Source organism: Leptodactylus fuscus, chromosome 1 (assembly GCF_031893055.1).
Source record: "Leptodactylus fuscus isolate aLepFus1 chromosome 1, aLepFus1.hap2, whole genome shotgun sequence".
Taxonomy (NCBI): Eukaryota; Metazoa; Chordata; class Amphibia; order Anura; family Leptodactylidae; genus Leptodactylus; species Leptodactylus fuscus.
This window is the reverse complement of record NC_134265.1, coordinates 63413558-63435097: the sequence shown is the minus strand read 5'-3', so window position 1 is coordinate 63435097 and position 21540 is coordinate 63413558. Positions and strand designations below refer to the sequence as shown.

Genomic DNA, 21540 nt, shown 5'->3' with positions numbered 1-21540 from the left:
CCCTCAGATGCCGTGATCAGTTGTGATCACGGCATCCAGGGAATCTGAAGGCAAGATCAGACAACGTGATCTTATATCAGGGGATCATAGATGTTGCCATGGCAGCCTGCTTATGCCCATTACATATAGTGAGCCTATGTGCTGGAGGTCAGAGATCCCAGGTTCAACTCCTCTAAATAAACATGTTAGGTATTGCCATGTGCATATAAGTCCTCACTATCCAAAAATATCATTATTAATCCTGTACTGTGAACACTGCAAAAAATATATATACCGCAATGTGCAAATTAATGTATTTTTGTACCTCGCTTTCCCCAAAAAATGGCAATAAAAGTGATCAAAAAGTCAGATACCAAAAATAGGTCCTAATAAAAAGTACAACTTGTTCCACAAATAAAGAGCTCTGACATATCTCTGCAAACAAAACAGTAAAAAAGTTACAGGAGTGACCCCTGGTATGCTCAGAAAAGTAATGACTAGAGATGAGCGAGTAGTATTCGATCGAGTAGGTATTCGATCGAATACTACGGTATTTGAAATATTCGTATTCGATCGAACACTACTAGCTATTTGCAGTAAATATTCGATTCAGAGCCAGCGTTGATTGGCTGAATGCTATACAGTGTATAGCATTCAGCCAATCAACGCTGGTTCTGCAGCAGGCTCATCCTTGCTAGTCGGGAGAGCTGGCAGCTTGCTGTTACGAGGGAGCTTAGTTTTTCTCATAGGAATGCATTGCCCAGCGTTGACTGGCCAGTGTACAGCATTTGGCCAATCAACGCTGGTTCTGCTGGAGGCTCATCTGTGAGGAGGCGGAGTCTAAGATCGGACCACAGCAGTCTCCATTGTGGTCCGATCTTAGACTCCTCCTCCTCACAGACGAGACTCCGGAACAACCAGCGTTGATTGGCCGAATGCTGTACACTGGCCAATCAACGCTGGTCAATGCATTCCTATGCGAAAAAGTCAGCTCGCTCATAACAGCAAGCTGCCAGCTCTCCTGATGAGCAAGGACAAGCCTGCTTCAGGACCAGCGTTGATTTGCCGCAGGCTCGTCTTTGCTAGTCAGGAGAGCTGGCAGCTTGCGGTTACGAGGGAGCTGACTTTTTATCAGCGCAACTGCAAGCGCTATGCAGTTAAAGCACACGGGCCCCATAGACTATAATGGTGTCTGTGCACTTTAACTGCACAGCGCTCCTCCTAAACACTCTCCTCCTGCTATTCGTGGACTTGGTGGCTCTCCTTTAGTCGAATAGTGGTTTCCCCTGAAACAAGCATTTTTTCCCATAGACTATAATGGGATTCGATATTTGGTCGAGTAGTCGAATATTGAGGCTCTACTCAAAATAAATATTGAATCTCGAATATTTCACTGTTTGCTTATCTCCAGTAATGACCTGCCAGACAAAGCTGCCATGTCATTTTTAATGCTGAGGGAATGCCGTAAAAACAAAATCCAAAAAAAAGAGTTTTTTCATGCGGATTCACCAAAAACTTTAATAAAATCTAATCAAATCATTATACATACCCACAAACTACCCTGCGTCCTTAAAGGGTCAAAGGCTACTTCCAATCTTAGTAAATTGCTAAATTGCTGTGAACAAGGTGATAACTCTCAGCCATTAGCACTGCTTGGTTGTTGACATAAATCCTAATCGAGGGTATGGGGAGCACCTCAGCAGCTAAGATGTGAACAACCCTTTAACTTAAGGAATCATCTTTGACATGCTAACAGTCATTTAAAGGCTGCAATTTGCAATACAACCATTGGGTGCCGTACATAGGCAAACAGAATATATTACTTCATAACACAATATAACAAAACAATATTACCTTGAAAAGCTTGTGACACACATATACAGACGTGCTCAACCAAGAGAAAAGGAAGGACAAATCCTTTACTATGAAACTGGCATAAAGTAACAGATGCTTAGACAATCCCAATTAGTTATATGCGTAATACCAGTGACAATCACTATCTTCTCATATACTACTGTGCTAATGTGTATTATTTCTCAGAGGCTTCTGCATGTTTCCCTTCATTTTGCAGTTAATGTCCTCCTTCTCACTTACCGTACAGTAATTCCTGGTATACTGACAATAGCTGTTTGTCCCGTACCTAAGTGATAGTTGTGATCAGTGCATCGCCCTACAATTACAGCTTTCTGCTAACCCACAATACAAAGACTTATTGACATATATTATACTGGAGTTAGATGGCTTGAAAGTTGTCCACCAGTGATAAATACACTGGCATGAGATGTACATTCAGTTTCTAGCTACTGGACCACTGACACTAAGTTCACACCAGCATTTGGATTTCCTTCCTTTGGGTCCACCTGGGGATCCAACTATAAGGACCTAACTATGTCAAGGAAAACTCTGTATGCTTATACATGGAAACTATAGACGATAGAAATCATAAACTATAATGGGCTTCGCTGGGTTTCCACCTGGTTTTATACTGAAATTGGGTGAGAGAAGAGTCCTCCTTGCAGGATTTTTTCTCCACTGATTTAAGAGGAATCCGGGATGGAGCAAAACAAATGCTAGTGTGAACCTAGTGTAATATTTATTATTCATTATTTGTATGCTGTCTTGGCTGCCATGGATCTTTCCATGGTATTGGATGACACATTTTTGGAAGGGTTTTGCAAATTTGTGTATTTCCCTTTCAGTCTAACATTGATTTATATATTAGTCCACCTCTTGATTATGTTGCAGGGGCCATATTGTACTTAGCTTCAATACAGTTTACTGTATATTGGTGTTTTTGCAATAAAGGTGCATTTTCTGCATTGCCATTATTGCTCTGCTATTCTGTTTTGGCAAGGATATTGGGATTCCTTCCACATAGAACGTTAGATGGAATTAAAAGTGAGTATTATATATACACTCACCGGCCACTTTATTAGGTACACCTGTCCAACTGCTCATTAACACTTAATTTCTAATCAGCCAATCACATGGCGGCAACTCAGTGCATTTAGGCATGTAGACATGGTCAAGACAATCTCCTGCAGTTCAAACCAAGCATCAGTATGGGGAAGAAAGGTGATTTGAGTGCCTTTGAACGTGGCATGGTTGTTGGTGCCAGAAGGGCTGGTCTGAGTATTTCAGAAACTGCTGATCTACTGGGATTTTCACGCACAACCATCTCTAGGGTTTACAGAGAATGGTCCGAAAAAGAAAAAACATCCAGTGAGCAGCAGTTCTGTGGGCGGAAATGCGTTGTTGATGCCAGAGGTCAGAGGAGAATGGCCAGACTGGTTCGAGCTGATAGAAAGGCAACAGTGACTCAAATAGCCACCCGTTACAACCAAGGTAGCCAGAAGAGCATCTACGAACGCACAGTACGTCGAACTTTGAGGCAGATGGGCTACAGCAGCAGAAGACCACACCGGGTGCCACTCCTTTCAGCTAAGAACAGGAAACTGAGGCTACAATTTGCACAAGCTCATCGAAATTGGACAATTGAAGATTGGAAAAACGTTGCCTGGTCTGATGAGTCTCGATTTCTGCTGCGACATTCGGATGGTAGGGTCAGAATTTGGCGTCAACAACATGAAAGCATGGATCCATCCTGCCTTGTATCAACGGTTCAGGCTGGTGGTGGTGGTGTCATGGTGTGGGGAATATTTTCTTGGCACTCTTTGGGCCCCTTGGTACCAATTGAGCATCGTTGCAACGCCAAAGCCTACCTGAGTATTGTTGCTGGCCATGTCCATCCCTTTATGACCACAATGTACCCAACATCTGATGGCTACTTTCAGCAGGATAATGCGCCATGTCATAAAGCTGGAATCATCTCAGACTGGTTTCTTGAACATGACAATGAGTTCACTGTACTCCAATGGCCTCCACAGTCACCAGATCTCAATCCAATAGAGCATCTTTGGGATGTGGTGGAACGGGAGATTCGCATCATGAATGTGCAGCCGACAAATCTGCGGCAACTGTGTGATGCCATCATGTCAATATGGACCAAAATCTCTGAGGAATGCTTCCAGCACCTTGTTGAATCTATGCCACGAAGAATTGAAGCAGTTCTGAAGGCAAAAGGGGGTCCAACCCGTTACTAGCATGGTGTACCTAATAAAGTGGCCGGTGAGTGTATATGAACAAGCTCCTAAACCAGTTGAGCAGGTAGTTAGCTCACCTGAGAGAGTGCACAGTCCAGACAGCAGCGATCTAGCTAAAAGTCCTTCACAATATTAGAATACAATCAGAAAAACACAAACATATATGATCTATGCAGTACACCCCTGAAGAATGCTTGGTTTACGCTATTCAGACCTAACAGTCTGCACAACCTCTGTTCATATTTTCTATTAGGATATACGGACCTCATACAATGAGGGGTCTGGAGCTCTAACAACCATAGTAGAGGACTTCTGCAAAGTTTGACTTTTGCTCCATTGGACTCAGCATTTTTTTGTTCAGCCTTTCCTGTAAATCTACATGGGGATGTTACACCTTCTGGCATAGGATCAGGATACAGCTGATTAACCAAAATGTCTACCCAGGGGCAAATGTAAGATTTTCCATGGGCATGGTTCTGTGGGAAGGCAATATTGTGTGATGGAGTGGGTATATTAAAGGGGGCATAACACGGAGGTAGTTATGCCCCTTTTAAAGGGATCCTATAATTGGATACTCTTTGTTTTTTTTACTAACACGTAGGAATAACCTTAAGAAAGGCTATTCTCCTACATTTAGATGTCTTCTCGCCGTTCAGTAGAAATCCGGGTTTTCTTCAGTATGCAAATGAGTTCTCTTGCAGTACTGGGAGCGGTCCCCAGCGCTCAAACGGCATGTGCAGTCGGCTCTGCCCGAGGTTCAATGGCAGAGCCGACTATGCATGCGTAGAAGTTTGAACCCAGTGCTGGAAGAAGACACGGAGAGACGCCGTTCCAGACGAAGATGGAGGCGGCGCTGGAGATTTCTCTCACAGTATTGGGGACGCCCCCAGTGCTGTTTGAGTGATGGGGACCACTCCCAATGCTGCAAGATAACTCATTTACATACCAAAGAAAAACCCGGATTTCTACTGAATGGCGGCGCAGAGAAGACATCTAAAGGTAGGAGAAGAATAGCCTTTCTTAAGGCTATTCCTACGTGTTAGTCAGAAAAAAATGTCATTTTATCGATAGGACCCCTTTAATGTATTAAATTGCTTGAGGAGCCATTGGAAGGACAAGTTAATGTATAATGGGTTACCGGGTTATCTGTAATACTCGGAAAAGCTTATATCTTATACAAATATCATACCCACGTTCTGGTAACAGGTAGTTATTCCTCCCACACATTATTCAACATTTCTACCTGCTCTTAGGCTACATTACGTAAGATTTAGGGACCACTGCACATGGATTTGACTGTTTGATGGGCCACACAGGGGCATTATATTTTATGGGGCCATTAAGGAGCCATTTTACTCTGCGAGGACAGCTAAGGGGAATTATAATTTGTGTGGGTCAGGTATATAGATATATAAGTGGTTGTGATAGTGGGGATCACTTATAAAACTTTTGCACTGGACCCACAATGTGTTAAAACAGCCTTGCCCCTATTGCTAAGGTTGAAATATATTAGTAGAAATAGGTGAGTTTACAGTATTGGATTGCTTTGAAGATATGGATAATCTATACAGGTTTATGTCCATTTCCCCAGTAAATAACGTGTAAAAGCAGCCTGATCTTTCAGATATATTCCAGTGGCGCTGCCATGTGGTGAGGGCAGCTCAGTAAGGGTTGTCCTAGGATGACATTCAAGATTTTTAATATGAGAGCGTGATGGTCACATTAATAGCCTGACATTTGGCAGGCCGGTGCTATAGCACATGGTCCGGCTGACTTCAGGGTCAGGTTATCTGTAATACTCGGAAAAGCTTATATCTTATGCAAATATCATCCCCACTTTCTGGTAACAGGTAGTTATTCCTCCCACACATTATTCAACATTTCTACCTGCTCTTAGGCTACATTACGTAAGATTTAGGGTGTGTGCACATTTATGTGGTTTCTACATACTTTCAACACATAAAGAGACTTTGTAAAATACACTGGATAGTAATCCATGTGGTGTGGTAATGCGGACATACATCTCACTATAGATTATATATTACTTCTAAGTATGGTGTATTATACCCGCTACCTCTGATGTATCTGTTTTCCGCTTGCCAATAAAATGACCACAGGATGCCAGCCATCACTCACTGGTGTGCCAGTCCAATAACTGTGAGACATAGATGAGACATAGGTGAGATTCAATGTCTCCCACCACAAACAGTATGATCTAATACACAGCAGGGTGCCCAATTTATTTAAGGTAGCAATGGACTCCCTTGCTTGAAGGGCCATTGTACAGGTGCCACTATGTTCATATGGTGGATGTATCTGCTTTAGCTGAAACATGTATGGAAAAAATATCAGCATTTTAAAATGCAGACCTATTGCAGACCTATTAAAGGATTATCTTATCTTATCTTATTACAACATATGGATGTCATACAGGGAGGAATATCTGAATGGCCATCATAGTAATATAAAGAGAATCTGAAATCTATAAGGAGTGGACACAGGCCATCAAATAACGTATATATGGATACATTTATTCATATATATTGTAAATGATGGCAAGTCCTATTACCAACTGCATTATGTCTGCTTGTTCCTTTCAGGGTAACTGTATTGGGGGGAAAAAGAAGAGTCTTTGTATAAAGGAACCCAGAAGAGCCAGTGTGAACTGACGGCAATCTGTGGAGTTGGAAGGAGGTGTTTTTTTATTTGTGGGATATACATTTACTAACACTTATGGAGCTCAACAAAATTGGTATCATACTAAGTGAGTAGCCATAATCTAAAACCACATTGGCCCTGCAGCAGACTGACTGTAGTTTCCCCCTCACTGGGTTGAACCCATTACTCTATTCTGAAAGTGTTATCTCCCTGTCTAATAGCCATCTACAACTATGGTGAAGCATTTAGGAACATTACAACAAACATTAAAGGGGTTATCCATAGGTAACTAGTATATTATCAGTGATCTGTTGGGGTCTGACACCCGAACCCCTCCAGGTGCCGGAAGCTACTAGAAGCACCTCTCCTATTCAGGGATGCCCACTGCATAGTTCTGGGGAGTTGTATCTCCGCTACAGGGGCTCCCCATCCAGTAACAGCTCGGGTCTGCTAGAACAACTGATCTGCGCGGGTGCTAAACCCTGACATATCATATACTGTGGATAGATCATCTGTACAAAGAATCAGGTTGGGGCTGGAAAACCCCTTAAAACTTGTTTGTTTTTATTTCCTCATTGCATAGGGTGTAACCTAAAGTAAGGGACAATGTTGTAATAAAATCTCATGGGTAATTTTGCTATTTTGTATATTGACAATGTAACTTATATCCTCAGTTCACACACAGCAGACATGTTTACAATGTCTTAAGGTCAGGCCTGGCGTCTGGTGTAAGAATCTGACGGGTTTTCCCAGACTGTAAACAGGAAGTTCCTAAACTGAAGTGCACTATGCTGCTCTTGTCTGGGCCACTCATTGGCTGCTGCTGGTGCTATACTGTTGCTGGGTGAATGTAGCTGGAGGTGATTTAGGTCTATTCATTCTGGGACTTGTTTACACCCACACTGACATTTAGACAGATGCATCCAGTTATTGTGTAATCCTCCATCTCTGTTTACACACTGACGGATCTTCTGGGCACAAGAGGCAGATCACTTTCACATGTGGATAGTCTGTGCGTTCTAGGGTGACACAGTATATGGGTGTTGTATCATCTTCTCTTAGCACATTATACTTGTACAAAAGTCACTGCGACTATTTTCCCATGTTTCAGAAGTAGAAAAGATCTGTTGTTGTCAGGTCATTACATCCAATTTCCTGGAGCCCCTTCATTCTAGCAAGCAGTGCGGGCGTCTGTGCCCAGATACCCATCAATGCCACCTTGTGTCACACACCATTCTGATTCACATAATAAGGAACGTGCATTTACATAATTGACAGGGGTTTTCTGGGTCATGGATATTGATAACCTATGCTTAGAGATGAGCGAACACTATTTGAAACAGCCATTTCGAATAGCACGCTCCCATAGAAATGAATGGACATAGCCGGCACACGTGGGGTTAAGCTTAGCATAAATCTTCAATTTCAGAGTGGTGGGGGTCTGACACTTGGCACCACCATCATCAGCATCTGAACATGCATAGAGAGCTGAGCTGTTAGTGCCCATACTGAGATATAAAAAAACAAAAAACTTGCGAGTCTTCTGTAGGTGATACCTTTTTTAATGGCTAACTCATAATGATGACAGAATATAACGTTTCATTGTGAGTTAGCCATTGTTTCATTGTGAGTTAGCCATTAAAAAAGGTATCACCTACTGAAGACTCGCAAGTTTTTTGTATTTTTTATTTCCTACCCACTGGCTAACACGGTACAAAAACAAACATTTTTCTCATACTGAGTTACTACAGTTTATTTCCTAGAACATTTTCATAAATTGCAGCTAAGTTACTATACTCCAATACAACCACTATGCAGAGATCAGAGCTGAGCTTTTGACTCCTTTCTCTTTAAGACATGTATATAAATATATATATACAGCTGCTGAGAACTGAATCCTCCATATCTATAAGCATAAAACTGAGGCCCGGTTAAAAACTGTGTATGGGTTGCCGTTCGGGGAGTCCACTTGGACACCCGCAAACGAAAACCTTAATCCACATAAAAGAGCAGTTACCAATGGAAACTCACGTGCCTCTTAGACTATAAGGGGGTCCATTTTCCACAAGGAAAATGCGGAGAGAAAAGTGCTGCTTGCAGGACTTTTCTGTCTGCATTTTTCATGCAGAGAGGAGAACCAAATGACCTGAACGCATGCCCGCCGGCCACAAGAAAATAGCTGCTCACAATACTGTGTAAGCGGCCATTTTCTTGTGGCCGGCGGGCATGCACAGTCAGCTTTGCCCTAGGCCCAAGGCCTAGAAGTTTGAAGCCAACCCCACGGAAGAAGACGAGTCAAGACCCCGTTCCTGAAGAAGATGAAGGCAGCGCTGGAGAGTTCTCTCGCAGCATTGGGGATGCCCCCAGTGCTGTTTGAGCACTGGGGCCCGCCCTCTAGTGCTGCGAGAGAACTCATTTGCATACTGGTGAAAGACAGGATTTTAACTGAACATCGGCCCGGAGAAGACATCTAAAGGTAGGAGAAGAATAGCCTTTCTTAAGGCTATTCCTACGTGATAGGCAGAAAAAAATTCAGTTTAAATGATAGGATCCCTTTAAATGCCTTGATTTTACTAACCGATACTGGAAAGGAATTGCTAGTTGAGCAATTCCCAGTGCTGCTGCTGAAACCAAGGAGGAAGGGAAAGACAGATGCAGTGAGTCCTAAACTCGATCCAGCCCCTATCCCTACCTATTTGCCACAACCGTCCTAATGACTGGGACAACTGGACGACAGATCCTTCTCTAAATAAGTGTTACAGAGAACAAGACAAGACAGAAGCAGAGTCAGCAAGCCGAGAGAGACAAACCAGAGAGACAAACAGTACTAGATTGAAATCCAAGAGAATAGTAACAAGGAAAGCCAAAGGTCAGAGGTCAGTAAATTCAATAGCTCCTTTGCACTTGTACTAGTTTTTACATCACTGTTAATCCAATGTAGAACCTCTGATACCTCTGGCTTTTGGGGGTTACTATAGTCTGTGATTAGTTATTCTAATGTTATTATTTCAATACTTCATGGACTTATACAAGGCAATATTTCATGCTCTTGACTCTTGCACTTGCCTAGCAGGATACATACCTGTACACAGAATGTAGGTTGCTGTTTTGTATCATTACATACACAGAAATTGTAATGATTGTAATTCTAATCTTCTTGCATTAGCTTGTGCTTTTTCCATGTGGTGCTGTTTTGTATCAGTCTTCTATACTGTATCACAACAGCTAGTATGTGCTGTACAATAAATATATATATTATATATGCAGGCTGTTCTTAGGTAGCACGTTGGGCAAGTGTCTGTATTAGAAGACTCCTGCCTGTAGAGGGGGCCAGTAATACAGTAAAAACTTCATATCCAAGTGCTGTTATTTATCTTTCATCCTGATCTAATCTTTCCATTGTATCACTTTATATAAGTCACAAAATGTGTTCAGTTAGTTATCAAGTTAACTTGTAGACTGTATAGTCAGCAGAAATAGTAATGGTGACACACTGTATGACTAATATCACAGCATATAAGACGTGGGTGATACATTATTTAATTCAAGGGAATGCATCACCATTTTTCTTAATTAAAACCAGTCAGTAAGTTAAATTATTTCCCAATTTATGTTTATTTTTAGATTTTTTTATTTTATTTTTTATACATGATTATGAGGACTGCCATCTTGCCTAAACTTCTTCTCTGCTACGTTAACAGCATTTACTAGTATGCTTTACAACATTTACATGGCCACAGGAAGCAATAGACTAGAACTAACCAGTCAGAGCTATGGGAAAGTTTTCTAGACATGCTCTGTGCAGGAGTGGAAAGGAGATAATGTGTGGCATCCTCTATTGTCAGTACTGGATGCAATGCTGCGTGTTTTGTGGTGTTATCTCCTATTGTAATTAAGTCTATGATGTAGATGAGGTGACTGCTGAAAGAAAACCTCTTCACTATGAGTAAGTGTGAGTCTATTTTTAGGCTTCGTGGTCAGAGTGAAAATTACAAGATTAAAAAAGGAAAATTTTCAAACCAAAGTATTAAAAATTCTTTTAGTATTAAAAATACATTTGACATTAAAACATGTTTTAAAAGTAAGTAATTTTTGCTGGGACAGTCCCTTTAATTTTTCCCCCCATTTTTTTTGCACTCATGAGAAAGTGGAGTGTTGAATTTCTGACTGTAAAGGTGGGACTGGACAACCATCTAATTTATATAAATACTTTGGCAAACTTCATATAGAAGATGTCAGGGAGACAAGAATAGATCAAGTTTAATTTCATTATGCCCGATCCTTTGTTCTTAAAGGGGTTATTATACCATGAAGTGAGAACAGTAGGTCCATTCAGCCTTACCACAGTGGTAGATGGGACTCCCATTCACTCCAATGGAAGTGCTGGAGATAGCCAAGTGCATTCACACCTGCAGTCAGGCTGCGTGCGCAACGGGGAAATGACTCCCCTGCTTGGGATTGATGAGGTCCTCAGTGGTTAAACACCCACCTAACAGGTATTTTTCTTCTATCCTACACATAGAGTATAGATACTTTTCATGCCATAAGTCCTTTAAGAGAGATAAGCCGCCATCAGAGTTGTCTGTCTTATCTTATCTCCCTCCCCCCTTAGAACATATTCACATATGACATATAATGCTGCGTGTTTATGTAAGGCCATGTCACACATGGTGAGCTTAGATTCATTGAGTGTATCTAACAATGTAACTGCTATGACAGTCTTTCCTCCTCCAAGGTTGGTCATATACAGCCCTGTCTCCTCTCTCGCACGCCCGCCAGTGTATTCAGGAGTGAAATTACTAGTACAAATAATCATCATGGCACCTACAGTATCTAGTATATTAGGAAACACTTCTTACATTGTTAATTTCACTAAAAATAATATTGTGTGCATTGGTTAGGACTGCTAGATCAATACCTTATCTTCTGTACTGTAATCTGTGTCTGGATATCACCAGGAGCCAATGATTATTTCTTGCTTAGTCAGGCGACTATTAATAGTAAGTAGTGGTTATAAATAGCGCGCTATATAGTGTACCATGGTCCCTGTGCACACAGACGGTATCATTGTCTCACATGGAAATACTTGGTGCCAGGGGTTCCTCCGTTCTCTGACTGGCCTTAACACACATCAGTTTTGGGTGGTCACATTTTTGGACACATAATTTGTAGTTCACATGACAAGAAATGGGTCTATTATGTAATATTAGGGACTTGCACTATATACACATAGGCATGTGTCCCACTGGGGTCCACCCTAAAAGAGGTAGAATAAAATCCAATTCAATAAAGTCTTCTCTAATGATAGTTGTTCACTCTCTCACTATGATCCAGGTAAACACGCTGCAGAATTTGCTTCCATAAAAGCCACAGTTTGCCCCATGACATCCACATTGCCCCCCGCCCCATATGACAACATCTTTTCTATATTTAGAAGAATCAATATGTCTCCCAGTGCCGGCTATAAGTTTTTTTTCCAGCTGAGCTGGCTTGGTCTTTTCGCCCTGCCCATATTGTGCTATATAATGTGTTTATTTAGCAGTAGAGAGAAGTGAAAGGTTTCTTTCAAGCCCGTTCTATGTGACATTGTGTAGTTTGAACCGTACCTGCCATTGCTCTGAGTAATGTTGACAGATTGCAGTGACGTCACACTCTTAATATAGCTGCGGTTAGTGAGCGCTTCTGCTGATGAACCATCTACACTATTTTTAGCTCAGTGTTTAACTATGAAATAAAAATGTAGGATTGACAAGTTGCTAAATTTCAGCTAAATGCTCACAGATGGAAGATCCTTACAGTCTACTAGTGATTTATTTTATAATGTGTCTTAAGAAAGAAAATACCTTTATGAATCCATCCAGCAGGAATAATTATTATATCTGATGATACATGCTTTCTTTAAAGGGGTTGTCCACGATTTTGTGGACTATCCTTAGGATTGGCCATAAATATCTGATTGGTGGGGGGCTGACGGCTAGTCCCTGCAAGGATCAGCAGTTTGAGGATGCATCTGGTCCCTGTATTATGTAGTACAAGGTGTCAGAAGGAAATAGCTCCATGTCCTGTATACTGGTCGTGCTCAGTTACTGTATTAACGTCCGCCATTATATAGTGTATGGAGCAGCTCAGTGGATTGTATAGCACAGGACCAGACATACCCCTGAATAGCTGACCTGCTGTTAGCCCCCACCAATCAGATATTTGACAACCCCTTTAATACCTTCCATGCAAGTTATTTCCTGATGGCATAAACCATCTCCACCAACTTGTTATCTAAGTCAATGGCAGGTTCACAATTTCTATGTAGTTTTTGACAGATTTGAGATTATATTGAAAACTGACTGTTCTCGCTGTATGTATTCTAGTGCCTGTACAAAGTCACGGAGTGAAGCTGGTCTTAGAGGCTTGCTCAGCTTGACTTTCCAGGGAGCGGCTCTGCTCATTTTACTTTATACAGGCATGGGAATACAGCAATTAAAGTTAGCTTGTTTATGTCACCTTATGAACCTGTCACCACCATGAATAACAAGTTGGTGATGGTCTAATTTCTCATGACAGGTTTCAACACTTTTACCTTTGAATTAAAAGGGCTTTCCAGCTTATTGTTATTGATGATGTATCCTCGGGATAAGTAATCAGTAATCGATTGGTAGGGTCTGACACCCGGGACCGCCCAATGATGAGCTGTATTATGACCTCTTTTCATACTGGACGTTGTCTAATTCATAGTAGTGAGACAATATCATTACAACTTCTTCTCTTTGACTTCTATGGAAAAAAAAGTGTAATGGTATTGGAACAACACGGTGGCTCAGTGGTTAGCACTGCATCCTTGCAGCGCTGGAGTCTTGGGTTCAAATCCTGCCAGGAACAACATCTGCAAGGAGTTTGTATGTTCTCCCTGTGTTTGCCTGGATTTCCTCCCATTCTACAAAGACATACTGATAGGAAAAAAAATGTACATTGTGAGCCCTATATGTGGCGCACAATCTACATTAAAAAAAAGAAAGCATAATGATATTGTACAGTCACTATGAAACAGACAGCATGCAATGTAAATAGTGAAAAAGTCACGCGGTATATGAGCACCTCATCAGTCATTTTCGGATGACCTATTCTGAGGACACGGCATCAATAACAATTACCGTATATACTCGAGTATAAGCCGAGTTTTTCAGCACAGTTTTTGTGCTGAAAAAGTGCTCCTCGGCTTATATTCGGGTCATTACGGTAATTTTCTGCTAGCAGGCCAGGATAGCAGACCCCGCCCCCCCACACCGCTCCATCACACGCCGGGTGACGTAGCCACGTAAACTCAGGCCCGCACCCGGCATGTCTGCTTCCTGCCCTGCTAGCAGAAGTACCGTAAGTACTTCTGCAGATTTTAATGTACAGCATTGCCGCGCTCCTGGCAGGAGCGTGGCGATGATGTGGGCCCCGGCACCCGCCGCGGTGTCTGGATGCCGGGTCCGGATGCCGGGCTGTAAACGTAATGGCGCCGCTCTGCAGAGCGGTCGCCATAGAAACCAGCACCTCCGCTGTAATGCTTACAGCAGAGATGCTGAAGCTTATGCCTGCGATCTCTGAGCGTTACAGCGGAGGTGCCCTCCGGAGATGTCCTCCCCCCCTCCTAGTTCAAAATTAGCCCCCGGGGCCGGTCCCCACCGGCCCCATACCTTTAAAGTTGCAGGCCGGCTCCTGCGCAGCGAGCTCACAGTAGCTGACCTGTTCCGACGACAGCCGGGAGCCTAATGAAGGCTCACAGGCCTGTCATCGCTATATTACTATTACGGCTGGTCTATGACCAGCCGTAATAGTAATGTAGAGAATCTCCCATAGACGGCAATACACTTGAAAACGGTTTCAATGCGGAGAGCAGAAGACGCTCACCGGCGGACACTTTTCAAACCCATGAATGTTTCTCGGGCAGGAAACGGAAACCTGCATAACTGAGATTGGGCGCTGGTGTGAACCTGCCCTCAAAGTAGAAAATGACTGTGAAACACATTAGGTATCCCTGTGTCTGAGAGTGCCCGGTCTACTGGATATAGGGTATCTGCAGTGCTTCTATTCCGTCGGGAAGGGGTTAATAGGAGCACTGCAGATCCCCTATATTCAGCCAGGCTGAATTCCAAGTGGGGGTAAAAAACCCAGTCCTCAAGCTCAGGGAAGGGGCAGACAGACAACCAAAACACCCCCTCCCCTTTCCCAGCACTTACTGCACCCAAGAACTCGGCCATTTTAATTTTTGAAATTTTCCAGTAGCTGCTGCATTTCCCCCTAGGCTTATACTCGAGTCAATAAGTTTTCCCAGTTTTTTGTGGTAAAATTAGGGGGGTCGGCTTATATTCGGGTCGGCTTATACTCGAGTATATACGGTAGTCGGCTAAAACCTTTAGGCTGAGGCCCCATGTGTCGAAAAAGCAGCTTTTTTTGTTGCAAATTTTGTTGTGATTTTTTGAGCCAAAGCCAGGAGGCTACAATCAAATGAGAAATATAAATATAAAGGAAGCTGTTATACAGTAATTTTCCCTTCTGCTCAGTCCAATCATGGCTTTGGCTCAAGAAATCTGCAACAACAAAAAAAGCTGTTTTTCTGCAATGTGGGGCTTTAGCCTTAATGTATAGTAAAGCTATTTACATAAGTGAAAGTTCAGAGCAAACTGCCCAGTAAACCATGGGCTCCATGAGCGAAAGTGCTTTGCACAGGATGTGGAAACTCAGTCTAGTAAGCATGTCCTGGGGAAAGCATGAGAGCGAATTCTTAGAACCAATTTATCCAAGGACTTAGGTTCAGTCTGGCTCCCCAGACGATTCTTGGGTGGACCTTGGTTCAATCACAATAATGGATACCCAAACCACAGCGCTCCATGTGTGTATAATAATAAGAACAGAGAGCATAAGGCTGCTAAAAGTGGATGAGCACATATTTTGTACAGATGGATGCTGGAGCCTCTATCATGGGTTATATGCTTGTATGGTTCAATAACACATTGTTCTACTTCCAGATGTGATTATACAGAAACACTATGCCACTGTCAAAGTCAATTCTAGAAAAGATGAGAAAAGGAGACTTCAAGAAAACCTGTTAGCACCCTCTGCCCCACCCCACCCCCACTTCCCCCAAACCACAATCAGTAGCTCAGAGGGCATGAATCATAATGCAGGTCTGATCCCGCCAGCTCGGCAGAAAAATCACTTCTGTATAAAAATAACTTGTTTGGAGTCATAAGATGGAAAGCTAATGGCAGAAATCAAGAGGCAAAGGGATATCAATCAGAATGGAGCGGCCGGAATATGGCCACAGAGAGCATGACTTCTGCTATTAGCTCTCTAGCCCTTGACTCAGAATATGTGATTTGCATACTGAATAATAGTGGTTTTTCAGCGGATAGAGTTATGGTAGAAATGATTAGACAAAGTAAGAGTATGCAGAAATACAACCCCAACAGGTAACGCCCACTTCAGTCTTTCTCCATTTCTAGCAGGAACAATAAAGGAACGGATCAGTGCTGAGTTATAAGAAAAGATGAACCAGATCTCATATTTCCGGGGAATACAATTATATAATAAACCAAATGTCAGACTAGGCGAAGAGAATCTCTTATGCGTATATATATATATATATATATATATATATATATATATATAGCTGCATTCAGCGATCTTATCCAGTATATTGTGTTATAATTGCAGGTTCTTTGTGTTCTGTAACTCCAGTTTATTCATCATTTTCAGCCGTTCTCAGTTGCCAGCAGTGCCAGACAGTTGTTGCTCTCTTTTCTCTTACAGAAACTATAAACTGATCATTAGCAGGAATTCAGAAGTCACCTTGTAACCAGGAGGAGAACATAACAAGTGCGGGCAGAGTAGACAGGCTGGAAGGACGCAGCAATATTACACAGTGTGATAAGGGCCACGGAGTAAAGACTCTAACTGTGAAGCATGACAGGACAAACATCTCACTGTTCAAAGCAATTTGGACATGCAAATCATATTTCTAGGTGTCAGCATCTGCAAATACCAATTTTCACAATAAATGGACCTGATTCCCTCATAATGAATATACTGCGGGGGACGTAATTAACTTTGGGTTTTAATCTCTATTTATTTCTACATTTTGGATCTTCATCCGTAGGTATTAATAAACCCCGTCCATGACTTTTATTTATACGCCTCTGCATTCTCTTTACGTCTTAATGAGCCGCTAGCATAAAGAATAGGACAAATTATATTCTGCGTATATTGTTTAGCCGGAGAGTTGATGTTTGTCAGTTCATGAATTACATTGTATATATTAAAGTCTAAAAATAAAGATACACAAAACATTTCAACAAATTCATGTCCTGATATTATATTATGTAGAACCTCTTCAGCTCTTCGTGAAGCGCGCTAACCCATTGGGTTCAGTGGAGTGGTTATCACTTGCAAGAAGACACTTTAGGATCTCTTCAAATTATCGGTCAAGCAACTGGTTTCTGCTAAAAATTGGAAGGAATTTTTTGTAAAAAAATTCATTTAGGAAAACTTACATGTCTCCATGGACCAAACCATAAATCTCAGTTATCTTCTTATGGTAGATACTTTTGAGAATGACCAAGTGTAGGACAACCACCACTGCAGGAAGTCCCCATCCCACCACAAAGAAGATCAAATGGCGTCGTTCTGGGTGCTCATCGTTCATCACCAGAACATACCAGAAATTAACTGCCTGAAAAAAAACATCATAGGGATCATAAGTAAAGTAATGCATCATATATACTATACAACATGTATGAATATACAAGAAAAAATAGAGAATATAATAATACAATAACATGAAGAATTCCTGTTAAAGAGGTTGTCTCATTAATAGGGCTCCATCATCGGGAAAAGTAATTTTTAACTAAGCACATCCTTGCATAGCCTTTAGAAAGGCTATTTCACACCTACCTTTTGTATGTAAATCCCCTCAGTAGTTTTTGAATGAGTCTGTTTTTATTGATATGCTAATTAGCATCCACCGTGCACTCGAAAGTCTCATCCTGCACCCTCTGCTATTCTCTATGGGTGTGAGAACAGAGAGGCTGCTGCTTCTCATGACTCATCTTCCTACTCTCACACACATAGAGAATAGCAGAGCGTGCATGATGAGACTTCCGGGTGCATGCTGTATGCTAATTAGCATATGAATAAAAACGGGCTTATTCAAAAACTACTGAGGGGATTTACATATAAAAGGTAGGTGTGCAATAGCCATTCTAAAGACTATGCAAGTATGTGCTTAGTTAAACATGACTTTTCCCAACAATAGAGCCCCTTTAAAGACATTTATAACATATCCACAGGATAGGGTTTAAGCATCACATTGTTGGGCGTTTAACTGCGGAATCCCCAGGTATCAGAGGAAGGGGGGACCATAAATCCACTATGCCTCCACCATGTGAATGAAGAAGCATTTATGGGGCTGCCATGGCTACCGAAGATTGGAGTGAATGGAGTTAGTCATACAAGTGCACTTGCGCTTCATTCATATGAAGTAGGCACGGATGCCTTCTAGTCCCCTGTTTTGATAGCTGAAGGACCTGGCAGTAAGACCCCCAGTGATGTGACACTTGTCCCCTATCTTGTGGATAGGGGATACGTGTCTCTAATATGACAACCCCTTTAAAGGAATTTCCAGGAATTCATATACTGGGAAACCAAATATTTATTTTTCCACATAGGCTGGTTGGCGCAGCACAGTACTGTGTGCAGGGGCTACTATGGAGAATAATACTGTGTGCAGGGGCTACTATGGCATACAGTATTACTGCACACAGTATTATTATCCATAGTGGCCCCTGCACACAGTACTATGCCGCATAGTAGCCCTTGGACACAGTATTGTGCCCCACTGTGACCACCCATGAACAATTATTATACTCTAGGGTCTTTTTAGACCCCAGATTATAATAATCAGAGACCCAGGGGAGAATACAAACATAAAAAACACTGTTACTTACCTCTCCCTGGCTCCGGTGCACTCCCTGGTAATGTCGGCCATCTTCAATGATGGAAGAGACGTCACTTGAGCCGGGGCTTGCGTTGCAACGCATAAAGACGCTGGCCTCGGCCCATATGACATCTGTGATGTCACCAAGAAGGCCTGAAGTCTTACAGAGTGTAGGAGAGGTAAATAGCAGTGTTCTTTATGTTCCCGCACCTCTCCTAGGCCTCTGACCATTATACTCGGAGGGTCTAAAAAGACCCCCCGAGTATAATGATAATGTTTGCGGTGTGCCCGCGGCCTCATTTACTGAACTCTGTTCCTGATCATAGCCTCTGCAGAAGAAGAAGTGCTGGTGGCAGGAGCCAGGATTGGTAAGTGAATACGGCCTGTTACCTGTTGGAGTTACTTCAGCAGGTAATGGACTATTAAAAAAATAAAAAATCTGCAGCGCTATCTGTTTTCCCGGACCCTGTGGCAGCCGCTACCGCTGCTACCCCGGTAGTTACCCTTCTGCATATAACTATATCTGTAATCATTTGCAAAGTTTGTTAATTTAGGCAAGTGTGCAGAATAGAGTCAGACTGTCTTTCAGTCTTTCCTGATCCGTGTGTCTGATCTGAATAGGACACACTTTACAAATATAGTAACGGAAGCCTGGAAGTCAGTTGGCTAGCACACTTGGTCATGTGCATGAATCATTAAACCACACCTTGTTGAAATCCTATAGAGGCATGTTGACTTATATAATGGATTCCCATCATAAGAACCCTCAGTACTGGTAAGACCAGAGGATTTGATCTGACTCTCCTCTGGTTTCAGTGGATACCATTGAAATTGTAGGAAAAATCAATTACACAGTCGTTCCTCCGGCTCTAACTTTTCACGTGCCTCTGGCAAAATTCTCTGACTTATCTGCAAATGACTTCAAGAGGACCCGTTGTGGATCCGGACATGCCTGTTTTAGTAAATAGTGGCATTCCCTGTGAAATAACAATTCTGAAGCCTATTTTCTTAGAATTCTGCGTTTGCCGTTCCTCTGTTATTCCTCCTAGAAGTGTATGAATCAATTGACAGCTGGTTGCTACCATTCTCTTCTACAAAGGGGTATGTCTCTACATAGTCTAGCACAAGGCTGTGAGAACAGAAGCTGCAGGATTGTGAAATTACGATTATTTACAGCAACAGACATATCTGGAGAGGAGACGGGCCCTGTGTTAATAACAAATTGCTCAAAATAATAAGGTTTTAACTTCCTATTCTACAGCAAATATTCTTGTTAGCTGATCAGGAATACGACTATAAAATAAAAGCGTTCCTGCACAAGAGCGCTGTCATTTGTAGGCAATGGCCTCTTATATCTAATGTGTAAATGAAATTCTAGATTTTAAATAAGAAATCTATAAATAAATGGAGGATTTGCCTTCATTTCATTAGCAATGGAAAAATCTGTTGAGTTGTGTTCATATTTGCCATATGTTGTAGACACGCTCGGGATATGACAAATCTTTCACAGTTTCAACAATCAAACATTCACTTTCATTCCCCGACCCACATAAACTCTGTTAAACAATGTTATGTAATAAAGACCCCACTTTGTGCGATATATATGTAAGGCTGAGAGTTCCCCTTTAAAGACACAATCACAGACCATATTGGTTAAACAGTACACTATATTACAACCAATAATGATACAAAATGTTTAATTCACTCTGGTGATGGCCACTTTGCATTTTTTTATTTCGATTTTTCCTCCTTGTCTTCCATATATTTTATACTTTTTCATTGACATAGCACAATGTAGGCTTGTTTTTTATGGGACAAGTTGCATTTTCAAATGGCACCTTTTAATGTTCTACAACTTATTGGGAAACAGTAGAACAAAAATATCTATGGGGTAGAATTTCACTTGCAATTCCACCATTGTTTTATCAGTTTTGTTTACCCTACTCACTGTGCAACAAAAAGGACATGATCACTTTATTCTGCGCGTCAATACAATTATGACTTGGCTCAACGGACTATTGCATCATGTGTACAGAAAACATGCAATCTTGGTTCAGTTGCGCTTGCGTGTGTATGCTGGCATCAGGAGGAATAGCTATTGGCTGAATAAGTGTTTACAGGTATATGGGCACCTTAATGGGGTTGAACCAAGATTTGAAGTTGATAGAATAGAGGATAACTACCTGATAAGTGGGGATCTGACCAATGGTTAGGAAGCTCTGGTGTCCAAAATCTGTCTTTATATGTTTCTATAGATTGTGGGAAGGGATTTTATTGGGGCGCTGTGTAACTTTTATTTTTTTTTTTTAATGTAGATTGTGAGCCCCATACGGAGCTCACAATGTACATTTTTCCTCTATCAGTATCTCTTTTTTTTGGAATATGGAATGGAAATCCATGCAAACACGGGGAGAACATACAAACTCCTTGCAGATGTTTTTTTGCAGATGGATTTGAACACCAGGACTCCCACGCTGCAAGGCTGCAGTGCTAACCACTGACCCACTGTGTGACCCCTGGGTCACTGATAGACTGAGGTCACTAATAGATTCCAGGGCACAAGACTGAAACACCAGGGAGAGGTAAGTATTTTTTTTTCCTTAAATATTACAGCTCCCTGGCCACCCCATGGGTTGCTCTAATTCCTGGACAACTCCATTAAAGTAAACTTGTCATGTTTAAAATGCAGTCCAGTTGTACCTGTAGTAAGCATGTTATAGAGCAAGATAAGCAGAATGATATACAGCTTTGTACAGAAACTTCAGTGTCATATATATTTTTTCCACTTAAAGGGGTTGCCCTGGGCTATGATATTGATTTCTAGGA

At 41.8% G+C, this 21540-nt stretch overlaps 1 protein-coding gene across 2 annotated transcripts in view; it reads right to left on the bottom strand.

The window, feature by feature from the left end:
* The window catches only part of ADGRV1 (adhesion G protein-coupled receptor V1), a 355871-nt gene that overhangs the window by 48361 nt on the left and 285970 nt on the right, over positions 1-21540 (bottom strand). For both annotated transcript variants that reach the window (XM_075271519.1, XM_075271528.1), the window contains one exon: positions 17273-17451. In XM_075271519.1, the coding sequence (XP_075127620.1) occupies positions 17273-17451 (179 nt within the window). The remainder of the gene's footprint in view (positions 1-17272; positions 17452-21540) is intronic.